Here is a 21,266-nt window from a genome sequence, read left to right as displayed (position 1 = left end):
TACGTTCATCCATATAAAAATGTTATAGATTTTAGATTTTAATTGTTATACAGGTGATTTTTCAGGAATTTGCATACAGTCGGCCCTCCATATCTCTGAGTTCCACATCCGCGGATTCAACCAACCATGGATCAGGATCAAAAAAAAAACCCGGAAGTTCTCTCTCTTTCTTCTTATTCCCTAAACAATACAGTGTAACAGCTATTTACATAGCATTTCCATTGTACAGGTATCCCCCGCTATCCGAAAGTAGAGTGTTTTTGAGTGTTCCCAAACTCAAAAATAACCTACCAAATCATACCAAATAACACATAAAACCTAAAATAACACTAACATATAGTAAAAGCAGGAATGATATGATAAATACACAGCCTATATAAAGTAGAAATAATGTATGTACAGTAATGTATGTACACTTACCAGAGTCGGGAAGACAGCCACAGACTGGAAGGTTCACACATTTTTCTATTATACAGTTCTTTGTAAGCACTCAAAACATCCTGCAAACCTGCCCTAAACCTACATGCCCTTTCAAAATTAAAAACCATACTTTTCTGCAATCATTGCAGCACTCTCAATCGTAGCGAAAATCTAACGCAGTTCAAAGCTATGGCGGCTTGAAGCTGAGATACTGAGTGTTTGTTTTGCTGAGAGCAAAACAAACGCTGAACGCTATTTTCGCTTTTCACCACTGTCACTGCTTGGGGTGTGCGCTGCCTCTATAACGGCTCACTGCAAAACAAACACTGAACGCTATTTTCGCTTTTCACCACTGTCACTGCTTGGGGTGTGCGCTGCCTCTATAACGGCTCACTGCAAAACAAACGCTGAACGCTATTTTCGCTTTTTACCACTGTCACTGCTTGAAGTGCGCGCTGCCTCTATAACGGCTCACTGCAAAACAAACGCTGAATGCTATTTTTGCTTTTCACCACTCTCACTGCTCGGGCTTCGCGGAAGAGCTATGATGGTTGTGTCTGTACTGAACATGTACAGACTTTTTTCTTGTCATTATTCCCTAAACAATACAGTATAACAACTATTTACATAGCATTTACATTGTATTAGGTATTATAAGTAATCTAGAAATGATTTAAAGTATACAGGGGGATGTGCGTAGGTTATATGCAAATACTACGTCATTTTATTTAAGGGACTTGAGCATCCGCGGGGGCCCTGGAACCAAACCCCCGCGGATATGAAGGGCCGACAGTATTTTTGATCTAGTCATGCAAAATGAATTATGTGACTCCAGTGTCCTTTTTTTTAAATTTGTAGGTAGTGGTAAAACACTAGCATTTGCCATTCCCATGATCCACCTTATATTAGAGTGGAGGCAAGCTGAAGAAACCAGATTGAAGAAGAATGAGGAAATGCACAAGAACCAGGATTCTAATGAAGACCAGGAAACATTTATTGATGACCTAATTAAAATTGATAGTGAACATCTGGAAGAAAGTGAAGAAGTGGAAGAAAGTGGTGATGAAGAGGATTCCAACCTGGGTTGTATAAAAGTGATCAACGATGTAAATTTTGATTTTGAGAATGCCGAGGCTTCTAATGTTAAAAATCCACTCTTGGGCTTGATCCTGACTCCAACAAGAGAATTAGCTGTGCAGGTAAAACACCATATTGATGCAGTCACCAAATTCACTGGTAAGTAATGCAATCTACACTGTTTCGTAGCTTACTAATGCTACTTTAGATACAGTGCTATGTGAAATAAATTAAAATTCATTTTTCACATAATTTGCCCTCTTCCCATGATTCTTACATATATTCAGAAATTATTTCAGTTTAATTGTTAGGCTAAAATCCAGTGGCTGTCCCATTTTAATGTAGTGAGCTACATTACTTAATTAAATTACTTTGATAACTTGGTACAGCTGAGCATCACTTAGAAACATAGAAAACCTACAGCACAATACAAGCCCTTTGGCCCACAATGCTGTGCCAAACATGTCCTTACCTTAGAAATTACCTAGGGTTCCCCATAGCCCTTTTTTTTCTGAGCTCCATGTACCTGTCTAGGAGACTCAAAAAGACCCTATTGTATCCACCTCCATCACCGTCACTGGCAGCCCATTCCACACTCTCACAACTCTCTGCATTTAAAAAAACTTATCCCTGACATCTCCTCTATACCTACTTCCAAGCACCTTAAAACTATGCCCTCTTGTGTTAGCCATTTCAGCCCTGAGAAAAAGCCTCTGACTATCCACACGATCGATGCCTCTCATCATCTTATACACCTCTATCAGGTCACCTCTCATCCTCTGTCGCTCCAAGGAAAAAAGGCTGAGTTCACTCAACCTATTCTCATAAGGCATGCTCCCCAATCCAGGCAACATTCTTGTAAATCTCCTCTGCACCCTTTCAATGGTTTCCACATCTGTCCTGTAGTGAGGCGACCAGACCTGACCATAGTACTCCAGTGGAGTCTGACCAGGGTCCTATATAGCTGCAACATTACCTCTCGGCTCCTAAACTCAGTCCCACGATAGATGAAGGCCAATGCACCATATGCTTTCTTAACCACAGAGTCAACCACAGTGTCCTCTGGACTCGGACCCCAAGATTCCTCTGATCCTCCACACTGCCAAGAGTCTTACCATTAATACTATATTCTGCCATCATATTTGACCTACCAAAATGAACCACTTCACACTTTATCTGGTTATTGAACTCCATCTGCCACTTCTCAGCCCAGTTTTGCATCCTATCAGTGTCCCGCTGTAACCTCTGACAGCCCTCCACACTGTCCACAACACCTCCAACCTTTGTGTCATCAGCAAACTTACTAACCCATCCCTCCACTTCCTCATCCAGGTCATTTATAAAAATCACGAAGAGTAAGGGTCCCAGAACAGATCCCTGAGGCACTCCACTCCATGCAGAATATGACCTGTCTACAACCACTCTTTGCCTTCTGTGGGCAAGCCAGTTTTGGATCCACAAAGCAATGTCCCCTTGGATCCCATGCCTCCTTACTTTCTCAATAAGCCTTGCATGGGATACCTTATCAAATGCCTTGCTGAAATCCATATACACTACATCTATTGCTCTACCCTCATCAATGTGTTTAGTCACATTCTCAAAAAATTCATTTAGACTTGCCTTTCACAAAGCCATGTTGACTATTCCTAATCATATTATGCCTCTCCAAATGTTCATAAACCCTGCCTCTCAGGATCTCCTTCATCAACTTACCAACCACTGAAGTAAGACTCACTGGTCTATAATTTCCTGGGCTATCTCTACTCCCTTTCTTGAATGAAGGAACAACAATCACAACTCTCCAATCCTCTGGAACCTCTCCTGTCTCCATTGATGATGCAAAGATCATTGCCAGAAGCTCAGCAGTTTCCTCCCTCGCCTCCCACAGGAGCCTGGGGTACATCTCAACCGGTCCCGACGACTTATCCAACTTGATGCTTTTCAAAAGCTCCAACACATCCTCTTTCTTAATATCTACATGCTCAAGCTTTTCAGTCCACTGTAAGTCATCCCCAGGAGCCTGCTTTGCCATTTAATGAGATAATAGCTGATTTGATTATATTCTTAATTCCATATTCACAATATCAGTTTTATTATCACCTAATTTGTGAAATTAGTGCAAGACATGTAAGTTACTACAAGTTACAATAAATAAATGGTACAACTATAGCATAATGATTAGCATGATGCTCCTTCAGTTCAGTGCATTGGAGTTCGGAGTTCAATTTCAAAACTGCAGGGAGTTTGTTTGTTCTTCCCATGACCATGTGGGTTCCCTCCAAATGATCCAGTTGCCCCCTCCAGTCAAAAGGCGTACTGGCTAGTAGGTTAATTGGTCGTTACACACACACACACACACACACACACACACACACACACACACACACACACACACACACACACACACACACACACACACACACACACACACACACACACACACACACACACACACACACACACACACACACACACACACACTTTGTATTAGTGTCCATTCAGAAATCTGACGGCAGAAGGGCAGAAACTGTTTCTGAAACAATGAGGGTGGGTCTTCAGGCTCCTATACCACATCCTTGATAGTAGTAATGGGAAGAAGGCATGTCCCGGATGGTCAGAAACATTGATGATGGATACCTCTTTTTAAGGCACTGTCTCTTGAAGATACCCTCAACTGTGAACTGGGTTGTGCCTGTGTTGGTGATGACTGTGATGCACCTATCTCAGCAAGATTTTATCTCCTATCTCACCAAGAATCTTTTACCTTAAAAATTTTAAAAACCATTTCTATCACCCTTTGAAGAAGTGTTCCAAAGATCAACAGTCCTCTTGAGGGAAAATATATTTGGATAATTTCTGACTTTGAGTGACATCCTTTTAGTAAAATTTATTTTCAGCATCTTCAAAAATTGTAGGCCCTTTAATCATTAGACTGTGACCTTTTGTTGTAGATTCTTCCGGAAAGGGAAGATGGTTTCTGAAAATCTAAGCTATCCTACCTCCAATGTAACTGAATTATTAAAGATGGGACCATTTTTAAAATTTATTGTGTAACATGTGTACTCCTCACTAATGAATAAGTAAATCCAACTCTATACATTTGTAGGGATCAAAACTGCGACAATAGTTGGAGGAATGGCTGCTCAGAAACAGGAAAGGATTTTAAATTATAGACCAGAAATCGTGATTGCAACACCAGGGAGATTGTGGGAATTGATAAAGGAAAGACATCCACATCTCTGTCATTTGAAACAGCTCAGGTGAGATGGTCGTTGTGAATATATTGAAATGGTAATGATGCATCATGAAATAACACTTGTAACTGATTAAATGATGGTTGAACTCACTCCCATCAAGGAGGAGGCTGTGCAGCATCCATGCCAAGACCACCAGACTCAAAAACAGTTACTTTCCCCAAACAGTAAGGCCGATCAACTCCTCCGCCTACTAACCCTCCCCTTCATATCCCCAACCACCACTACTTCATCATTTCCTGTCTGTCACTTTATACAGACACTCCTGTGCTCAGCATCACTTTATGGACGTACAATCAGTCTGGATATAAGCTATCTTTTGCATTTACATTCATTGGGTTTATTTTATTATTGTGTTATTTTATCTTTTGTGTTTTTGTTTGTGCCGCATCTGATCCAGAGTAATAATTGTTTTGTTCTTTTTTACAGTTATCTACTTGAAATTGCATTAAACAATCTTGCATCTTGAAAGAAGGAACTTTTATTAATATTTGGTTTTCCACAACTTTATAGTATCTTGAAATGTTACACAACCAATTCACCACATTTCAATTATAATTGCAATAAATCTAAGTTTTCATTCACATTTTACAAATAAAACTGAGATATATCAGCATAATTTGATTTGTGACGTTGGGTGGTTAAATGTTTGCCAGGACCTTTTATGCCTTAGGAAGCAGGACATTAATGTAAGGCAGGGTTCCCCAATTAGTTTTCCACAAGAGCCAAATTATTTCAAGCATGCTAAACCAAGGGCCAAAACATCCAGGGTTTTTTTTCATTGCGCCAGTAAGTTGTTTTATGGGCAGATGTTGTTGCTGCTATTACCATTATTATTAGTAGTAGTAATAATTTAGGCCTGGGATTCTCAAAGCCTGTGTTGTGGGTCACACAAGAGGAAAAACAATGCACTCTTGAAACAAAATACGTCCAAAACCAACCATTTAATTATGACTCTAGCTATCACAACTGTCAGCTGTCACATTGAGAGCTCATCTGGGACTTAAAAAACATACACACACACACAATGTTAGTTTTCACCACTTCTCTTCCACACAAAGTTTTAGTAAAACTGCCTTTCCACTGTTTCTGTTCTCTCATTTAATCTATTTGTTCTTTTTAATTAAGCTATGTAGCATTTGAAGTATGAAGTGTAGCTATAAATGAAATTATCGGTATTATTGTTGTAATATTATTATACCACAATAAGATTGACAAATGGACAAAAATAAATTGAATCACTCACCAATCAGTGAGAGAACTGTCAGCGACGGAATGAGGCAGTCCTTCTGATGTCGGGCCTGTATTTTGTTGTGGCAATCCTGAGGCACTGGCCAAGATGTGCATTGGAGATTCTGTTTCTGTCCAGGTTCTTGATAGAGTTCATTGAAGAAAACGATGACCCACGTATATGTATGTGGAAGAGAACAGTGAGTGGGAGCATTGCAAGAGCTCTCGTGTTTTTGAATTGAGCTTAGGGAACCATGTTGATCCAAAAGTCACTCACCCCAACGTCCTTGTGTTGTGCTTTGAGCAAATCAGATGTTCCTATTTCCAAGACCTCCATCTGAAGAGTTGCCTCATCTATGGCAACACCAGCCTTTTGGCCTCTGCAGTCCACTGGCCGTCTGCCGAAATGGAGAATGGCTACCTGAGGAAGAGGAGGGTGTCACCTGAGAGTTTAGGGGAGCTTTCAAATTGTTCCCTGAAATTTTCTGCCAGGCTTGTCACGAAATCCCTCATCACTGGATCCTCCTGCATTTCGTTCTTCTCGCAATGCTCCCGCAGACGTGGAAAGTGCAACTTTCTCCCATGCATGTCTCTCTCCAAAAGGTTCAGCTTTGACTGGAAAGCAGTAGGTCGCGCGCTGTACAGGGGTGTAGCTCATGTGTACGATGTGGGATGAGGTTAAAATAAATTAGAGCAGCGCGCATTTATGTACATGTTATGACAGGTGTGTTCACGTAAGTGCCAGTGGGTCGGCGTGGTCCGGACTTGTTGGGGTTGTCTGATGTAAGGTGTCAAAGGATGGTATCTGTAACAATATAGTATTCCAAGACTAGTACGTTAATACGTCAGAAAACAAAATGGAAATTCTTGAGAAGTTATAATCATGATTTTAAAGGTGCTAGAATCTGAGATTTAAAAAAATCAAAGATTAACAAGACCATAAGACACGGGCAGAATTAGGCCATTCAGTCCATCAAGTTGCTGCGCTATTCCATCATGGCTGATCCCAGATCCCACTCAACCCCATACACCTGCCTTCTCACCATATCCTTTGATGCCCTGACTGATCAGGAATCGATCAACTTCCGCTTTAAACAAACACATGGACTTGGCCTCCACTGCAGTCTGTGGCAGAGCATTCCACAGATTTACTAGTCTGGCTAAAAGACTTCTTCCTTACCTCTGTTCTAACGGTCACCCCTCAATTTTGAGGCTGTGCCCTCAAGTTCTGGATACCCCCACCATAGGAAACATCCTCTCCACATGCACCCTATTTAGCCCTTTCAATGTTCGGTAGGTTTCAGTGAGATCCCCTGCATCATCTCCATTCTAGTGAGTACAGGCCCAAAGCTGCCAATTGCCCCTCATGTTAACCTCTTCATTCCTGGAATCATCCTCACGAACCTCCTCTGGACTCTCTCCAATGACAACACATCCTTTCTGAGATATGGGGCTCAAAATAGTTGACAGTACTGTTGACAAGTGCAGCCTGACTAGTGTCTTATAAAGGCTCAGCATTATCTCCTGGCTTTATATTCCATTCCCTTTGAAATAAATGCCAACATTGCGTTTGCCTTCTTTACCACGGATTCAACCTGTAAATTAACCTTCTGGGAGTCTTGCACAAGGACTACTAGGTTCCTCCGCACCTCTGATGTTTGAACCTTCTCCCCATTTAGATAATAGTCTGCACTATTGCTCCTTTTACCAAAATGCATTATCATACATTTCCCAATACTGTATTCCATCTGCCACTATTTTGCCCATTCTTCCAATTTGTCCAAGTCCTGCTGCAATTGCATTGCTTCCTATGCACTACCTACCCCTCCACCTATCTCCATATCATCCACAAACTTTGCCACAAAGCCATCAATTCCATTATCTAAATTACTGACAAACAATGTGAAAAGCTGCAATAGTGAGCCCTGAGGAACACCACTAGTTACTGGCAGCCAACAGGAAAAGGCCCCTTTATTCCCATTTGCTGCTCCATGTACCTATCCCATTCCCTCTTTCCTGTCAGCCATTCCGCCACCCATGCCAGTATCTTTCCTGTAATGCTATAGGATAGGATTTTATCCCGTTAAGCAGCCTTATGTGTGGCACCTTACCAAGCGCCTTCTGAAAATCCAAAAAAATGGATCACAGAAGGCAAAGAGTGGTTGTAGATGGGTCATATTCTGCATGGAGTTTGGTGACCAGTGGTGTGCCTCAGGGATCTGTTCTGGGACCCCTCCTCTTTGTGATTTTTATAAATGACCCGGATGAGGAAGTAGAGGGATGGATTAGTACATTTGCTGTTGACACAATGGTTGGGCATGTTGTGGATAGTGTGGAGGGCTGTCAGAGGTTACAGTGGGACATTGATAGGATGCAAAACTGGGCTGAGCAGTGGCAAATGGAGTTCAACCCAGATAAGTGTGAAGTGGTTCATTTTAGTAGATCAAACATGATGGCAGAATGTAGTATTAATGGTAAGACTCTTGGCAGTGTGGAGGATCAGAGGGATCTTGGGGTCCGAGTCCATAGGACACTAAAAGCTGCTGCGCTGGTTGACTCTGTGGTTAAGAAGGCATACAGTGTATTGGCCCTCATCAACTGTGGGATTGTGTTCAAGGGCTGAGAGGTAATGTTACAGCTATATAGAGCCCTGGTCAGACCCCACTTGGAATACTGTGCTCAATCCTGGTCACCTTACCTCAAGAAGGATGTGGAAACTATAGAAAGGGTGCAGACGAGATTTACAAGTACGTTGCCTGGATTGGGGAGTATGCCTTATGAGAAAAGGTTGCGTGAACTCGGCATGAGAAGCATTGATCGTGGGGATAGTCGAGGCTTTTTCCCATGTCTGAAATGGCTAACACGAGAGGGCACAGTTTTAAGGTGCTTGGAAGTAGGTACAGAGGGATGTTGGGTAAGCTTTTTATGCAAAGGGTGGTGAGTGTGTGGAATGGGCTGCCGGCGACTGTGGTAGAGGAAGATGTTATAGGGTCTTTTAAGAGACTCCTGGATAGGTACATGGAGCTTAGAAAAATAGAGGGCTATGGGTAACCCTAGGTAATTTCTAAAGTTAGTACATGTTCGGCACAACATTGTGGGCCGAAGGGCCTGTTTGTGCTTTAGGTTTTCTATGTTTCTAAAATGACATCCATTGCCTCTCTTTTGTCCACCCTGCTTGTTACTTCTTCGAAGAACTCTAACAGATTTGTCAGGCAAGATCTCCCTTTACAGAAACCATGCTGACTTTATTTTATCATTAGTCTCCAAGTACCCCTAAAACCTCATCCTTAATAGTAGACTCCAACATTTTCCCAACCACTGAGGTTAGGTTAGCTGACAGATGCAAAGTACCGATTAAGTTAATCTGCCATTTCTTTGTCCCCTATTACCATCTCACCAGCTTGCATGTCTTGCCTCAACAGATACTGTTTGGCCTACTGGATTCTTCTGGTGTGCTTTTTGCATTAGTATGTCAGTTTATGTGCTGAAGGCCTGTGGTGGAATTTCAGTAGACCATTATCTGACTGTACAAGATGTGAGTTCTAAAGTTACACAGTAAATTTTAGTATCAGAGTACATATACACACAACCCTGAGATTCATTTTCCAGTGGGCATACTCAGCAAATCAGTACAATAGTTGCTATCACAAGATCACTGAAGGATCAGTCCCGTTATAGGCTATACATTGGTATAAGACAATAAAGCACAAAGAAATGGGGTACAAATGGCCAGTTCCCTGCAATAAAATATATTCATGAATTAGACCATAAGACCTTAAAAATATTGGAGCAGATTTAAGCTATTTCACCCATTAAGTCAGCTTTGCAGTTCATCATGGCTGATCCAGTTTTCCTCTCAGCCCCAGTCTCCTGCCTTCTCCCTGTATCCCTTCAAGTCCTGACCAATCAAGAATATATCAACCTCTGCCTTAAATATACATAAAGACTTGGCCTCCACAGCTGTCTGTTGCAAAGAATTTCATAGATTCACCCTTCTCTGGCTAAAGAAATTCCTCCTCATCTCCGCTGTAAAAGGACAACCCTCTATTTTGAGGCCGTGTCCTCTGGTCTTAGCCTCTCCCACCATAGGAAACATTCTCTTCACCTCAGCTCTATCAAGGCCTTTCACCATTCGATAGGTTTCAATGAGGTCACCCCTCATTCTTCTGAATTTCAATGATTACAGCCCAGAACCATCAAAAGCTCTTCATGTGACAAGCCATTCAATCCTGGATCTTTCGTGAACCTCCTTTGAACCCTCTCCAGTTTCAGCATATCCTTTCTAAGATAAAGGGCCCAAAACTGCTCACTATATTCCAGAGCTTTATAAAGTCTCTCCCTCACCAGTGCTCTATAATAAAGTCCCAATAATACATCTTTGCTTTTATATTCTAGTCCTTTTGAAATGAATGCCTACATTGCATTTGCCTTCCTGACCACAGACTGAACCTGCAGATTAACATTTTGGTAAACCTGCACTAGGACTCTTGAGTCCCATTGGCCCTCAGCTTTTTGTATTTTCTATCCATTTAGAAAATAGTCAACCCTTTCATTTCTTCTACCAAAGTGCATGACCATACACTTTCTGACACTGTATTCCATCTGCCATTTCTTTGCTCATTCTCCTAATCTGTCTACATCCTTCTGTAGCCTCTCTATTTACTCAAAACTACCTGCCCCTTCACCTATCTTCATATCATCTTCAAACTTTGCAACAAAGCCATCAATTCCATCATCTATATCACTGACATATTAACATAAAAAGAATCAGTCCCAATACAGAACCCTGTGGAACTCTACTAACCACCGGCAGCCAGCCAAAAATGGGTCTCTTATTCCCACTCTTTGGATTCCTGCCAATTAGGCACTGCTTTATCCATGCTAGTATCTTTCCTGTAATACCATGGGCTCATAGCTTGTTAAGCAGCCTCATTCATGTGTGGCACCTTGTAAAGGCCTTCTGAAAATCCAAGTACACAACATCAACTGATTCTCCTTTGTTTATCCTACTTGTTATTTCTTCAAAGAATGCCAACAGATCTGTCAGGCAAGATTTTCCCTTGAGTAAACCATGCTGACTACGGTCTATATTATCGTGTGCCTCCAAGTTCCCTGAGAGCTCATCCTTAATACTCGACTCTTAATAATAAACATCCTCCCAACCACAGAGGTCAGACTAACTGGCCTGTAGTTTCATTTCTTCTGCCTCTCCATTCTTGAAGAATGGAGTGACACTTGTAAATTTCCAGTTTTCTGGAACCATTCCAGAATCTAGAAAGACCATTTCTAATGCCTCCACAGTTTCTTCAGCCACCTCTTTCATAACCCTGGGTGTACACAATCTGGTCCAAGTGACTTATCTACCTTCAGATCTTTCATTTTCCCAAGAACCTTCTCCCTATTAACGGTAACTTCACACATTTCATGACCCCTGACACCTGGAACTTACTGCTGGTGTCTCCACAGTGAAGGCTGATGGAAAATACTTATTCAGTTCATCCACTATTTTGTTGTTCCCTATTACTACCTCACCAGCATCGTTTTCCAGAGGACTGATAGCCACTCTCATCTCTCTCTTACACTTTATCTTTCTGAAGAAACTTATAGTATCCTCTTTAATATTATTGGCTAGCTTGCTTTTGTATTCTATCATTACATTAATGACTCTATTAGTTGCCTGCTGTTGGTTTTTAAAAGCTTTCCAATCCTCTAACTTCCCACTAATTTTTGCTCTATTATGTGCTGTCGCTTTGGCTTTTATGTTGGCTTTAATTAATTCCCTTTCTTTGGCTTTTGTGTTGCCTTTAATAAGTCAGTTCTTGGAGTTTTTCTAATTCAATTTCAGGTTTATTGTCATCTGACTGTACTTACATAAGTCATCTAACTGAAACAGCGCTCTTCCGACCACAGTGTACCATCACACACAGCACATAAAACACACAAATAATTCAATATAAATTATAATTCAAAGTGCATGCAGTGAGCAGTACAGGTAAACAGTAAACAGCTCGCTGATCTACTGACTAGTCCCAGTGATGTCAGGCTCTTCAAATTATGTATTAAGAAAGCGAAAATGGATTACTCCATAATCTGCTAAACTCCTGAGTAATTTTGACTCTTGTCTATTTGATAAAGGTGCCTGGTGATTGATGAGGCAGATCGCATGGTTGAAAAAGGACATTTTGCAGAACTTTCTCAACTTCTGGAGCTCCTACAAGATAAAGAATACCATCCAAAAAGAAGGACTTTCATATTTTCTGCCACTTTAACAATGGTTCATCAAGTTCCTACAAGAATATTGGGAAAGAAGAATACCAAAAAAATAAACACAGAAGCAAAGTTAGAAGCTCTGATACACAAAGTAGGCCTCAGGGGAAAACCCAAAGTCATTGATTTATCCAGGAAAGAGGGCACAGTTGAAACCCTCACTGAAACCAGAATCCAGTGTGAGGTAGAGGAAAAAGACATCTACCTCTATTATTTCTTACTTCAATATCCAGGCCGAACTATGGTCTTTGCAAATAGTATAGATTGCATAAAGCGTCTAAATGCACTCCTTACTATTTTGGAATGTTGTCCTCTGCCGCTACATGCAAACATGCACCAGAAACAGAGGCTGAAGAATTTAGAAAGATTTGCTGAAAGAGAAAGGTGAGCTCGCTAACTTATAATAAATGTATGCTCAGTGCCCACTTATACAGAACCTCCTGGCCACTGAGTGTATGTTCGTAATCTGCAGCTGCTGTAGTCTATCCGCTTGAAGGTTCGATGTGTTGTGTGTTCAACAAACTGCACACCATTGTTGTAAAGCATGGTTATTTGAGTTACTGATGCCTTCTACAGACAGCTGAGACTGGTAGTGGACGGCTGCATCTCTGGTGGCTTGTGGATTTGTTGCTTGTCATCGATATTAACAATCTGGATGATAATTTATAAATAAGATCATCAAGTTTGCAGATGACCCCAAGATTGGAGGCATGGTGACAGTGAGGAAGAATTATCAATGCTTGCAGTAGGATCTGGACCAGCTGGGAAAATAGGCTGAGAAATGACAGATGGAATTTATTGCAGATAAGTGTGAGGTGTTGCACCTTTGGGAGAACAAACCAGGGTAGGACTTGCATGGTGAGTGATAGGGCACTGAGCAGTACAGTAGAACTGAGGGATCTGGGAATACAGGTCCATACTTCCATGAAAGTAGCATCACAGGTGGGTAGGGTCCTAAAGAGAGCTTTTAGCACATTGGCCTTCATAAATTTAAGTATTGAGTACAGGAATTGGGATATTATATTGAAGTTATATAAGATATTGGTGAGGCCTAATTTGGTGTATTGTGTGCAGTTCTGGTTACCTATCTGCAGGAAGGATATCAATAGGATTGAAAGAGTACGGAGAAAATTTGCAAGGATGTTGCCAGGACTTGAGGACATGAGTTATAGGGAAAGATTGAATAGGTTGTGACTTAATTCAGTGGAGCGTAGGAGAAGGAGGGGAGATTTGATAGAGGCATACAAAATTATAAGGAGTACAGATAGTGTTAATGCGAGCAGGCTTTTTCCACTGAGGTTGGGTGAGACTAGAACTAGAGGTCATGGGTTAAGGGGTAAAGGTGAAATGTTTAAGGGGAACATGAGGAGGAATTTCTTCACTCAGGGTGGTGAGAGTGTGGAATGAGCTGCCAGCAGAAGAGGAGATGTAGGTTCAATTTCAACTTTTAAGAGAAATTTGGATAGGTACATGGATGGGAGAGGTATGGAGGGCTATGGCCGGGTACAGGTCAATAGGATTAGGTAGAGTAATAGTTCATTCTAGGCTAAGTGGGCTGAAGGGCCTATTTCTATTCAGTAGAGTCTATGACTCAATAAAAATATATAAATTACAAAATATAAATCATACAAAAAGGGAATAGTGAGTGTTCATGGACCATTCAGAAATCTGATGGAGTAAGGGAAAAAGTTGGTTCTAAATTATTGTGTAGGTCTTCAGGCTCCTGTACCTCCTCCCTCATGACAGTAAAGTGAAGAGAGCATGTCCCAAATGGTGAGGGTATTTAATGATGGATGCTACTTTCCTGAGTTACCACCTCTTGAATATGTCCTTGATGTTGTGGAGGGTTGTGCTTATGATGGAGCTGGCTGACTCCATAACATTCTGCAGCTTCTTGCCATCCCATGCACTTTAACAAGCAGTCAAATTGCTCTCTACTGTACATGTATAGAAATTCATAAGTCTTTGTTAACATTCCAAACCTCCTCAAACTCCTAATGAGTAGAGCCTCTGGAATGCCTTCCTCACGATTGCATTGATGTGTTGGGCCCAGGGCAGATCCTGTGGGATGTTGACCCAGGAACTTCAAGCTGCTCACTATTTTCATTACTGACCACTCAATGTATGTTTGTCTCATTGTATTACAGCTGTGTTTTATTGACCACTGACGTTGCAGCTCGAGGTCTGGACATTCCAAATGTACAACATGTTATTCATTATCAGGTACGTTTCAATAGTAAAATCTGAACCTGGTGATTTGTCCTTTTAAAATCTCCCTAAGAAAAACCCTAGCACATCAGAGAATAGACTCAGTTCTTGTGCAAACTCCATTCAGCATTTCATATACAAATGAGCAAAAGGAATAAACATTATAGAAAGAAAAATGGAGGGTTATGGGTAGTGTGGGTTTAGTACTTTTTTTTAAGAATTATATGGGTCAGCACAACATGGAGGGCTGAAGGGCCTGTACTGTGCTGTAGTGTTCTATTACAGGTTTGTTTACCACTTTATGTACTTGTTTACATAAAAGTATTGGGGAACTTGTAGAAGAAAAAAACCACAATCTTTTTTATTTGAAAGAACAACTCTCATTTATAACAGTGACCCTACCCTCATTTCTAGATTCTCCCAGAAGTGAAAACAATCTCTCCTTATCCATCTTTTTATGACCCCTTGTCGCTGATAATAAAAGTAAACTAAAATAGTGACCCAGAACAAATTCACTCTTATGACTCACCACACCTTATTTTACTTGTGCATAAGGAAAACACCATGGCCCTGTCACACACATTGTTCTGAAGTCTGGACAGAGAAATGCCATTTTATACAGAGTCGTCTCATCAATTACGGATATTGACCATATTTGGTAAACAATGTATGTTTGAATTCCCTACTTGCAAGAACAATCAGGGCATTGCACTATACCAGTTCCCTATTCTCCAAAGTTAGAGTTATTCAACACTACAGTACAGAAATAGGCTTTTTGGCCCATCTAGTCCTTGCTGAACTATTATTCTGTCTAGTCCCATCGACCTGCACCTGGGACCATAGCCCTCCATATCCCTCTCATCCATGAACTAATCCAAATTTCTTGTCTTTTTCTCTTGGCAGTTCTTTGCTTTCTTCCACTTCCTGGTTTACAGCTATTTCTGGGCTGTTAATTTGTATCTTCAATAATCTGGATTGATGCAAAATGCTTTTAAATCATAGGTCATGCTCTTGTTTTCCATTATTAATTCCTAGTGGCACTTTCTGTAAGACTAAGGCTCAAATTAGCTTTATCAAAACAAATATCAGTGTTTTTACACATTTGAATGGCTTTATATTGTGTCTCTAAATTTGAATCTTTAATCAGTCATTTTAATATTATCACTCCAGTTTTCCGATTTGCCTTTTCTATAAGCTTGAAGCTATCTACATTCAGTTAAGCTTCATTAACATTTGTGTGATTTCCCTACAGATGCCCCGCACCACCGAGATCTACGTTCACAGGAGTGGCAGGACAGCTCGAGCCACAAAAGCAGGCCTTGCTTTGATGTTGGTCGGGCCAGGGGACGTGGTTCACTTTAAGAAGATATGCAAAGCTTTGGGCAAAGATGAAGATGTCCCACTGTTTCCAGTGCAAGCTAAATGTATGTCTGCAATTCAGGTAAATATCATAAATTTTCACTTACCAGCTTTGCACCACGTCAAAGAGTTGTAAAATGTTATAGCACAGGAACAGGCATTTTGGCCCATCTAGTCCATGCCAAAATATTAATTGGCCATGTCCTATCAACCTTCACCCGGACCATAGACCTCTATACCACTCCCATCCATGTACCTGTCCAAATTTCTTTTAAATGTTGAAATCAAAATTGCATCCACCACTTAAACTAGCAGCTTGTTCCACATTCTCACCACCTCATTTTCCCCTTAAATGTTTCACATTTCACCCTTAACCCATGACCTCTAGTCCTAGTCTCACCCAAACTCAGTGGAAAAAGACTGCTTGCAATTACTACACCCCTCATACTTTTGTATACATCTATCAAATCTCCCCGCATTTTTCTTCTTTCTATGGAATAAAAGTCTTTACCTATATAACTCAGGTCCTCAAGTCCTGGCAACATCCTTGTAAATTTTCTCAAAAAATATCAGGGTACTGAGGAATACTGTGCATTAACTTCAAAACTCAGTAAAAGATCCTCAAATTCAAGTTTAGTATCATCAACCATACAAGAATATAACCAAATAAAGCAGAACTTGCTTGGCTAACAGCAGAACTTCATAATTAAATGACTAGTACTATTTTCAGTACTATATATTGTATGTTAATATAAAAGCCACATGTACATTACCTTTCTGAACTTCTGCCATAACACTGGCTTCCATGATTGCTCTTTCTGCAACTCCACCATTTAGCTGATTTATTGAAAGCAATTTCACAACTTACTGCGTTGAGATTAGAATTGAGCAAATTGCGGTCTTGACATTAGTGTAACCAAATGGACTACTGCATTTTTATGAATATCATGCCTATTGTCTGAATTCTACAAAGATTTCCTTTAATTGATGATCTTTGCGGTATTTCTTTGAGGCTAATGAAAGAGACAGGTTACCATTCACTTTCTGACCTTCAGATTCTTTACTCATGCCAGAATGTGACTTAATATTTTTAATGTTATTTCCAGTACACAAGTGTAAAGCAGAACAAAATACAGTAGTTACTCTCGATCCAATGTAGCACAGAAAATCACAATAAGATAAAGAACAGAATAAAAAAAGGCATAATAACTATAAAAGTATAAGACAGCTTCTGTACATTGATTGCATGTCCATAAAGTTATGCCAAGGATAGGATTGCCTGTACCATAAGACATGGGAGCAGAATTAGGCCATTCAGCCCATCGAGTCTGTCCCACCATTCCATCATGGCTGATCCTGCATCCCACTCAACACCATACACCTGCCTTATTACCATATACTTTGATGCCCTGACCAATCAGGAAACAATCAACTTCCACCTTAACTATTCCCACAGACTTGGCCTCCACCACAGTCTGTGCCAGAGCATTCCACAGATTCACTACTCTCTGGCTAAAAAAAAATTCATCCTTTCCTGTGTTTTGAAAGGTTGCCCCTCAATTTTAAGGTTGTGCCCTCTAGTTTTGGGTATCCCCACCATACGAAACATCCTCTCCACATCCACCCTATCTAGTTGACAGTACTCCAAGTGCAGACTGACTCCTTGCTTTTGTATTCTATTCCCATTGAAATGAATACCAACATTGCATTTGCCTTCTTTACCACAGACTCAATCTGTAAATTAACCTTCTGGGAGTCTTGCATGAGGACTCCTAAGTCCCTCTGCACCTCTGATGTTCAAACCCCCTTCTACTTAGATAATAGTCAACACTATTGTTCCTTTTACCAAAATACCTTATCATACATTTCCCGACACTGTATTCCATCTGCCACTTTTTGCCCATTCTGCCAATTTGTCTAATTCCTGCTGCAATCACATCGCTTCCTCAGTGCTACCTACCCCTCCACCTATCTTTGTTTCATCCGCAAACTTTGCCACAATGCCATCAATTCCATTATCCAAATCGTTGACAAACAGTATGAAGAGTAGTGATCCCAATACTGACCCCTGAGGAACACCTCAACCAACCAGCAAAGGCCCATTTCATTGCCACTCTTTGCCTCCTTCTTGTCAGCCATTCCTCTGTCCATGCCAGTATCTTTCCTGTAACGCCATATGATTTTATCTTGTCAAGCAGCCTCACGTGTGGCACCTTATCAAATGCCTTCTGAAAATCCAAGTAAATGACATCCACTGCCTCTCCTTTGTCCACCCTGCTTGTTACTTCCTCAAAATAGCAGATTTGTTAGGCATAAGTCATGCTGACTTTGATTTATTTTATCATTAATCTCCAAGTTCCCCAAAACCTCATCCCTAATAATAGACTCCAACACTTTCCCAACCACTAACGTTAGGCTAAATGGCCAAGAATTCCCTTTCTGTTGTCTTCCTCCCTTCTTAAAAAGTGGAATGACATTTGCAATTTCAATTATTCCAGTCCTCCGGACTATACCCAGAATCTAGTGATTCATGAAAGATTGTGACTAATGCATCCATTATCTCTTCAGCAACCTCTCTCAAGACTCTGAGATGTAGTCCAATAGGTGCAGGTGACCTTAAGACCTTTCAGTTTACCTAGCACTTTTTCCTTTGTAATAGCAATAGCCCTCACTCCTGCTCTCTGACACTCATGGACCTCTGGCACACTGCTAGTGTCTTCCACAGTGAAGACAGATGCAAAGTACACATTAAGTTCATCTGCCATTTCTTTGTCCCCCATTACTTCCTCAATAGCATCATTTTCCAGTGATCCAATATCAACTCTCACCTTCCTTTTACTCTTTATATAACTGAAAAACATATGGTATCCTGCTTTATATTATTGCCTAGTTTGCCCTCATATTTCATCTTTTCCTTATAACTTTTTTAGTTGCCTTTTGTTGGATTTTAGAAGCTTCCCAATCATCCAACTTCCCACGCATTTTTGTTATCTTAAATGCCCTTACATTGGCTTTTAAGCAGTCCTTAACTTCCCTTGTCAACCACGGTTGCCTACCCTGCCATTTGAGAACAACTGTGGGACGAATCCATCCTGCGCTTTGTGCACTGTTCCCAGAAACTTCAGCCACCTCTGCTCTGCCATCACCCTGTCAGTGTTGTCCTCCAATCCACCTGGGCAAGCCCCCTCTCATTCCTCTGTAATTGCTTTAATTCCATGACAATACTGATACATGTGACTTAAGCTTCTCCCTCTCAAATTGCAGTATGAATTCAGTCATACTGAATGACTGAATGGTTCGATTTGATCACTGCCTCCAGGGGGTTCCTTTACATTGAGTTCCCTGATAAGATATGGGTTATTACACAATAACCACCCATAAGGTGACTGACAGGAAATGCTGAAGTAGTGGTGATTGGGTTTGTGGGTGGAGGTGTTGTTCAGACTTACTGCTTGAGGAAAGTAACTGTTTTTGAGTCTAGTTCCCGTCTGAGTTCTCCTCCATGATCCTGACTGCAGTTTGCATACCATCTGCGGCCAATTATAATCAAGCACTTGAGATGCTGCATGATTTTGTCACCAAACAGGAAACAATCCACCCTGTTGCATTTCATAACATAGTTGGAGATTTCAATCAGGCTTGTTTGAAGAAATCCCTACTCAGTTACCATCAGCATATAACCTGTAACCTGTAGCACCAGAGGTCCCATCACACTAGACCACTGTTATACTAAAATAAGAAGTGCCTACCTTTCCACTCCCAGACCACATTTCAGAAAATCTGGACACTTGGCTCTCTTTCTTGTAACAACATACAGACAGATGCTAAAGAGTAACGCTCCAGAGATTAGGGCAACAAAGTGGTGGTTGCGGGAGACAGAGGAGCGGCTACAAGATTGGTTCGAGTTGCTGGACAGAGATGTGTTCAATCACTTATCTGTAGATCTGAATGAATACACCGTGGTTGTCACGGACTTTATAAAAACAGTTGTAGACAAACGTCTCTCCGTAAAATTATTTGGTCTTCCCCACCTGGATAAACCATGAGATCCACAGTGTGCTGAGGGCCAGATCAGAGGTGACCAAGAAAATTACAAGAGCTCCAAGTACAATCTTTGGAAAAACATCTCACGGCAATTCTGGACTAAACTTGAATCAGTGAAGGATGCTTGTCAGCTGTGGCAGGGCTTGAATGCTATCAGCTCTTAAAAAAGAAAATCAAGCGGCATTGGCGACAACAGGGCTTCAGTTCCAAATGAGCTCAATGCCTTTGACAACGTCTCCTTCACAATCTCCCTCAGTACAGGTGCACCACCAGGCTGTGTGATTAGCCCCCTGCTCTACTCACTTTACACTTATGACTGTGTGGCTAAGCACAGCTCCAAGGCTATATTCAAATTTGCTGACAACACCATTGCCATAGCTTGAATCAAAGGTGGTGATGAATCAACATATAGGAAGGAGATTGAAAATCTAGCTGAGTGGTGTCACAACACCAGCCTCTCCCTCAATGTCAGCAAGACCAAGGAGCTGATTATTGATTTCAAGAGGAGGAAACCAGAGATCCATGAGCCAGTCCTCACTGAGGGACCAAAGGTGGAGAGGATCAACAACTTTAAATTCCTTGGTATTATTATTTCAGAGGTCCTGTCCTGGGCCACATAATGCCTTTACTTCCTGAGGAATTTGTGAAGATTCAACATGACATTTAAACCTCTGACAAACTTCTATAGATGTGTGGTGGAGAGTATACTGGCTGGCCGCATTGCAGCCTGGTATGGAAACTCCTACAAAACGTAATGGATATGGCCCAGTACATCACAGTTAAAGCCCTCCTCACCATTGAGCACATCTGTATGGAGCAATGTCACAGGACAGCAGCATCGATCTCAGGGATACCCACTACCCAGGTCATGCTCTCTTCTTGCTGCTGCCTCAGCACTCGCACCACCAGCAAAATGAGTGGTCAGTGACATCTCCTCAACAAATCACCGCAAAGATTATTTACTTGGAATTGTTTTTTTTAAATACATTTTTTTTATTGAATTTTCAAATAGGTTACAGAAAGAAAAAAAATTATCAACCCTTTCCCCCCTCCCGTTAACCCCTTCCCCCTAACATATCCCTATAGAAAGAGAAGAAAAAAGAAAGAAAGAAAGAATGCCTGGATATCGGAAGATCCCCACGTGCTCCATGGAGTTCATAATAGCTTTAGTATATATATTTATTTACTTGGAATTGTTGAATTCAACATTGAATGCTGAGGGATGTAACATGCTTTGTTAGAAGATGATACACTGATTGTCTATAGGTTTGTTGAAACGATGAGAGTGGCATCAAGAATTAAAAGTGAAAGGTAACTGGAAGTTCACTGTCACGATTGTGAACTGTACAGAGGTGTTCTGCAAAGGGGTCTCCCAATCTGCATTCAATTTCTCCAACACAGAGGCAA

The 21,266-nt window shown here is 41.1% G+C and overlaps 1 protein-coding gene across 1 annotated transcript in view; it reads left to right on the top strand.

Moving 5' to 3' along the window:
* ddx24 (DEAD (Asp-Glu-Ala-Asp) box helicase 24) overlaps positions 1 to 21,266 on the top strand; it is a 52,468-nt gene that overhangs the window by 21,157 nt on the left and 10,045 nt on the right. The window contains exons 3-7 of the mRNA XM_073039174.1: positions 1,279 to 1,656; positions 4,604 to 4,757; positions 12,117 to 12,632; positions 14,396 to 14,471; positions 15,709 to 15,897. Coding sequence (XP_072895275.1) covers positions 1,279 to 1,656; positions 4,604 to 4,757; positions 12,117 to 12,632; positions 14,396 to 14,471; positions 15,709 to 15,897 — 1,313 coding nt within the window. The remainder of the gene's footprint in view (positions 1 to 1,278; positions 1,657 to 4,603; positions 4,758 to 12,116; positions 12,633 to 14,395; positions 14,472 to 15,708; positions 15,898 to 21,266) is intronic.

The sequence above is a fragment of the Hemitrygon akajei genome, chromosome 3 (assembly GCF_048418815.1).
Source record: "Hemitrygon akajei chromosome 3, sHemAka1.3, whole genome shotgun sequence".
Lineage (NCBI taxonomy): Eukaryota > Metazoa > Chordata > Chondrichthyes > Myliobatiformes > Dasyatidae > Hemitrygon > Hemitrygon akajei.
The sequence above is the reverse complement of the archived record's forward strand: the minus strand, read 5'-3'. Positions and strand labels throughout refer to the sequence as shown.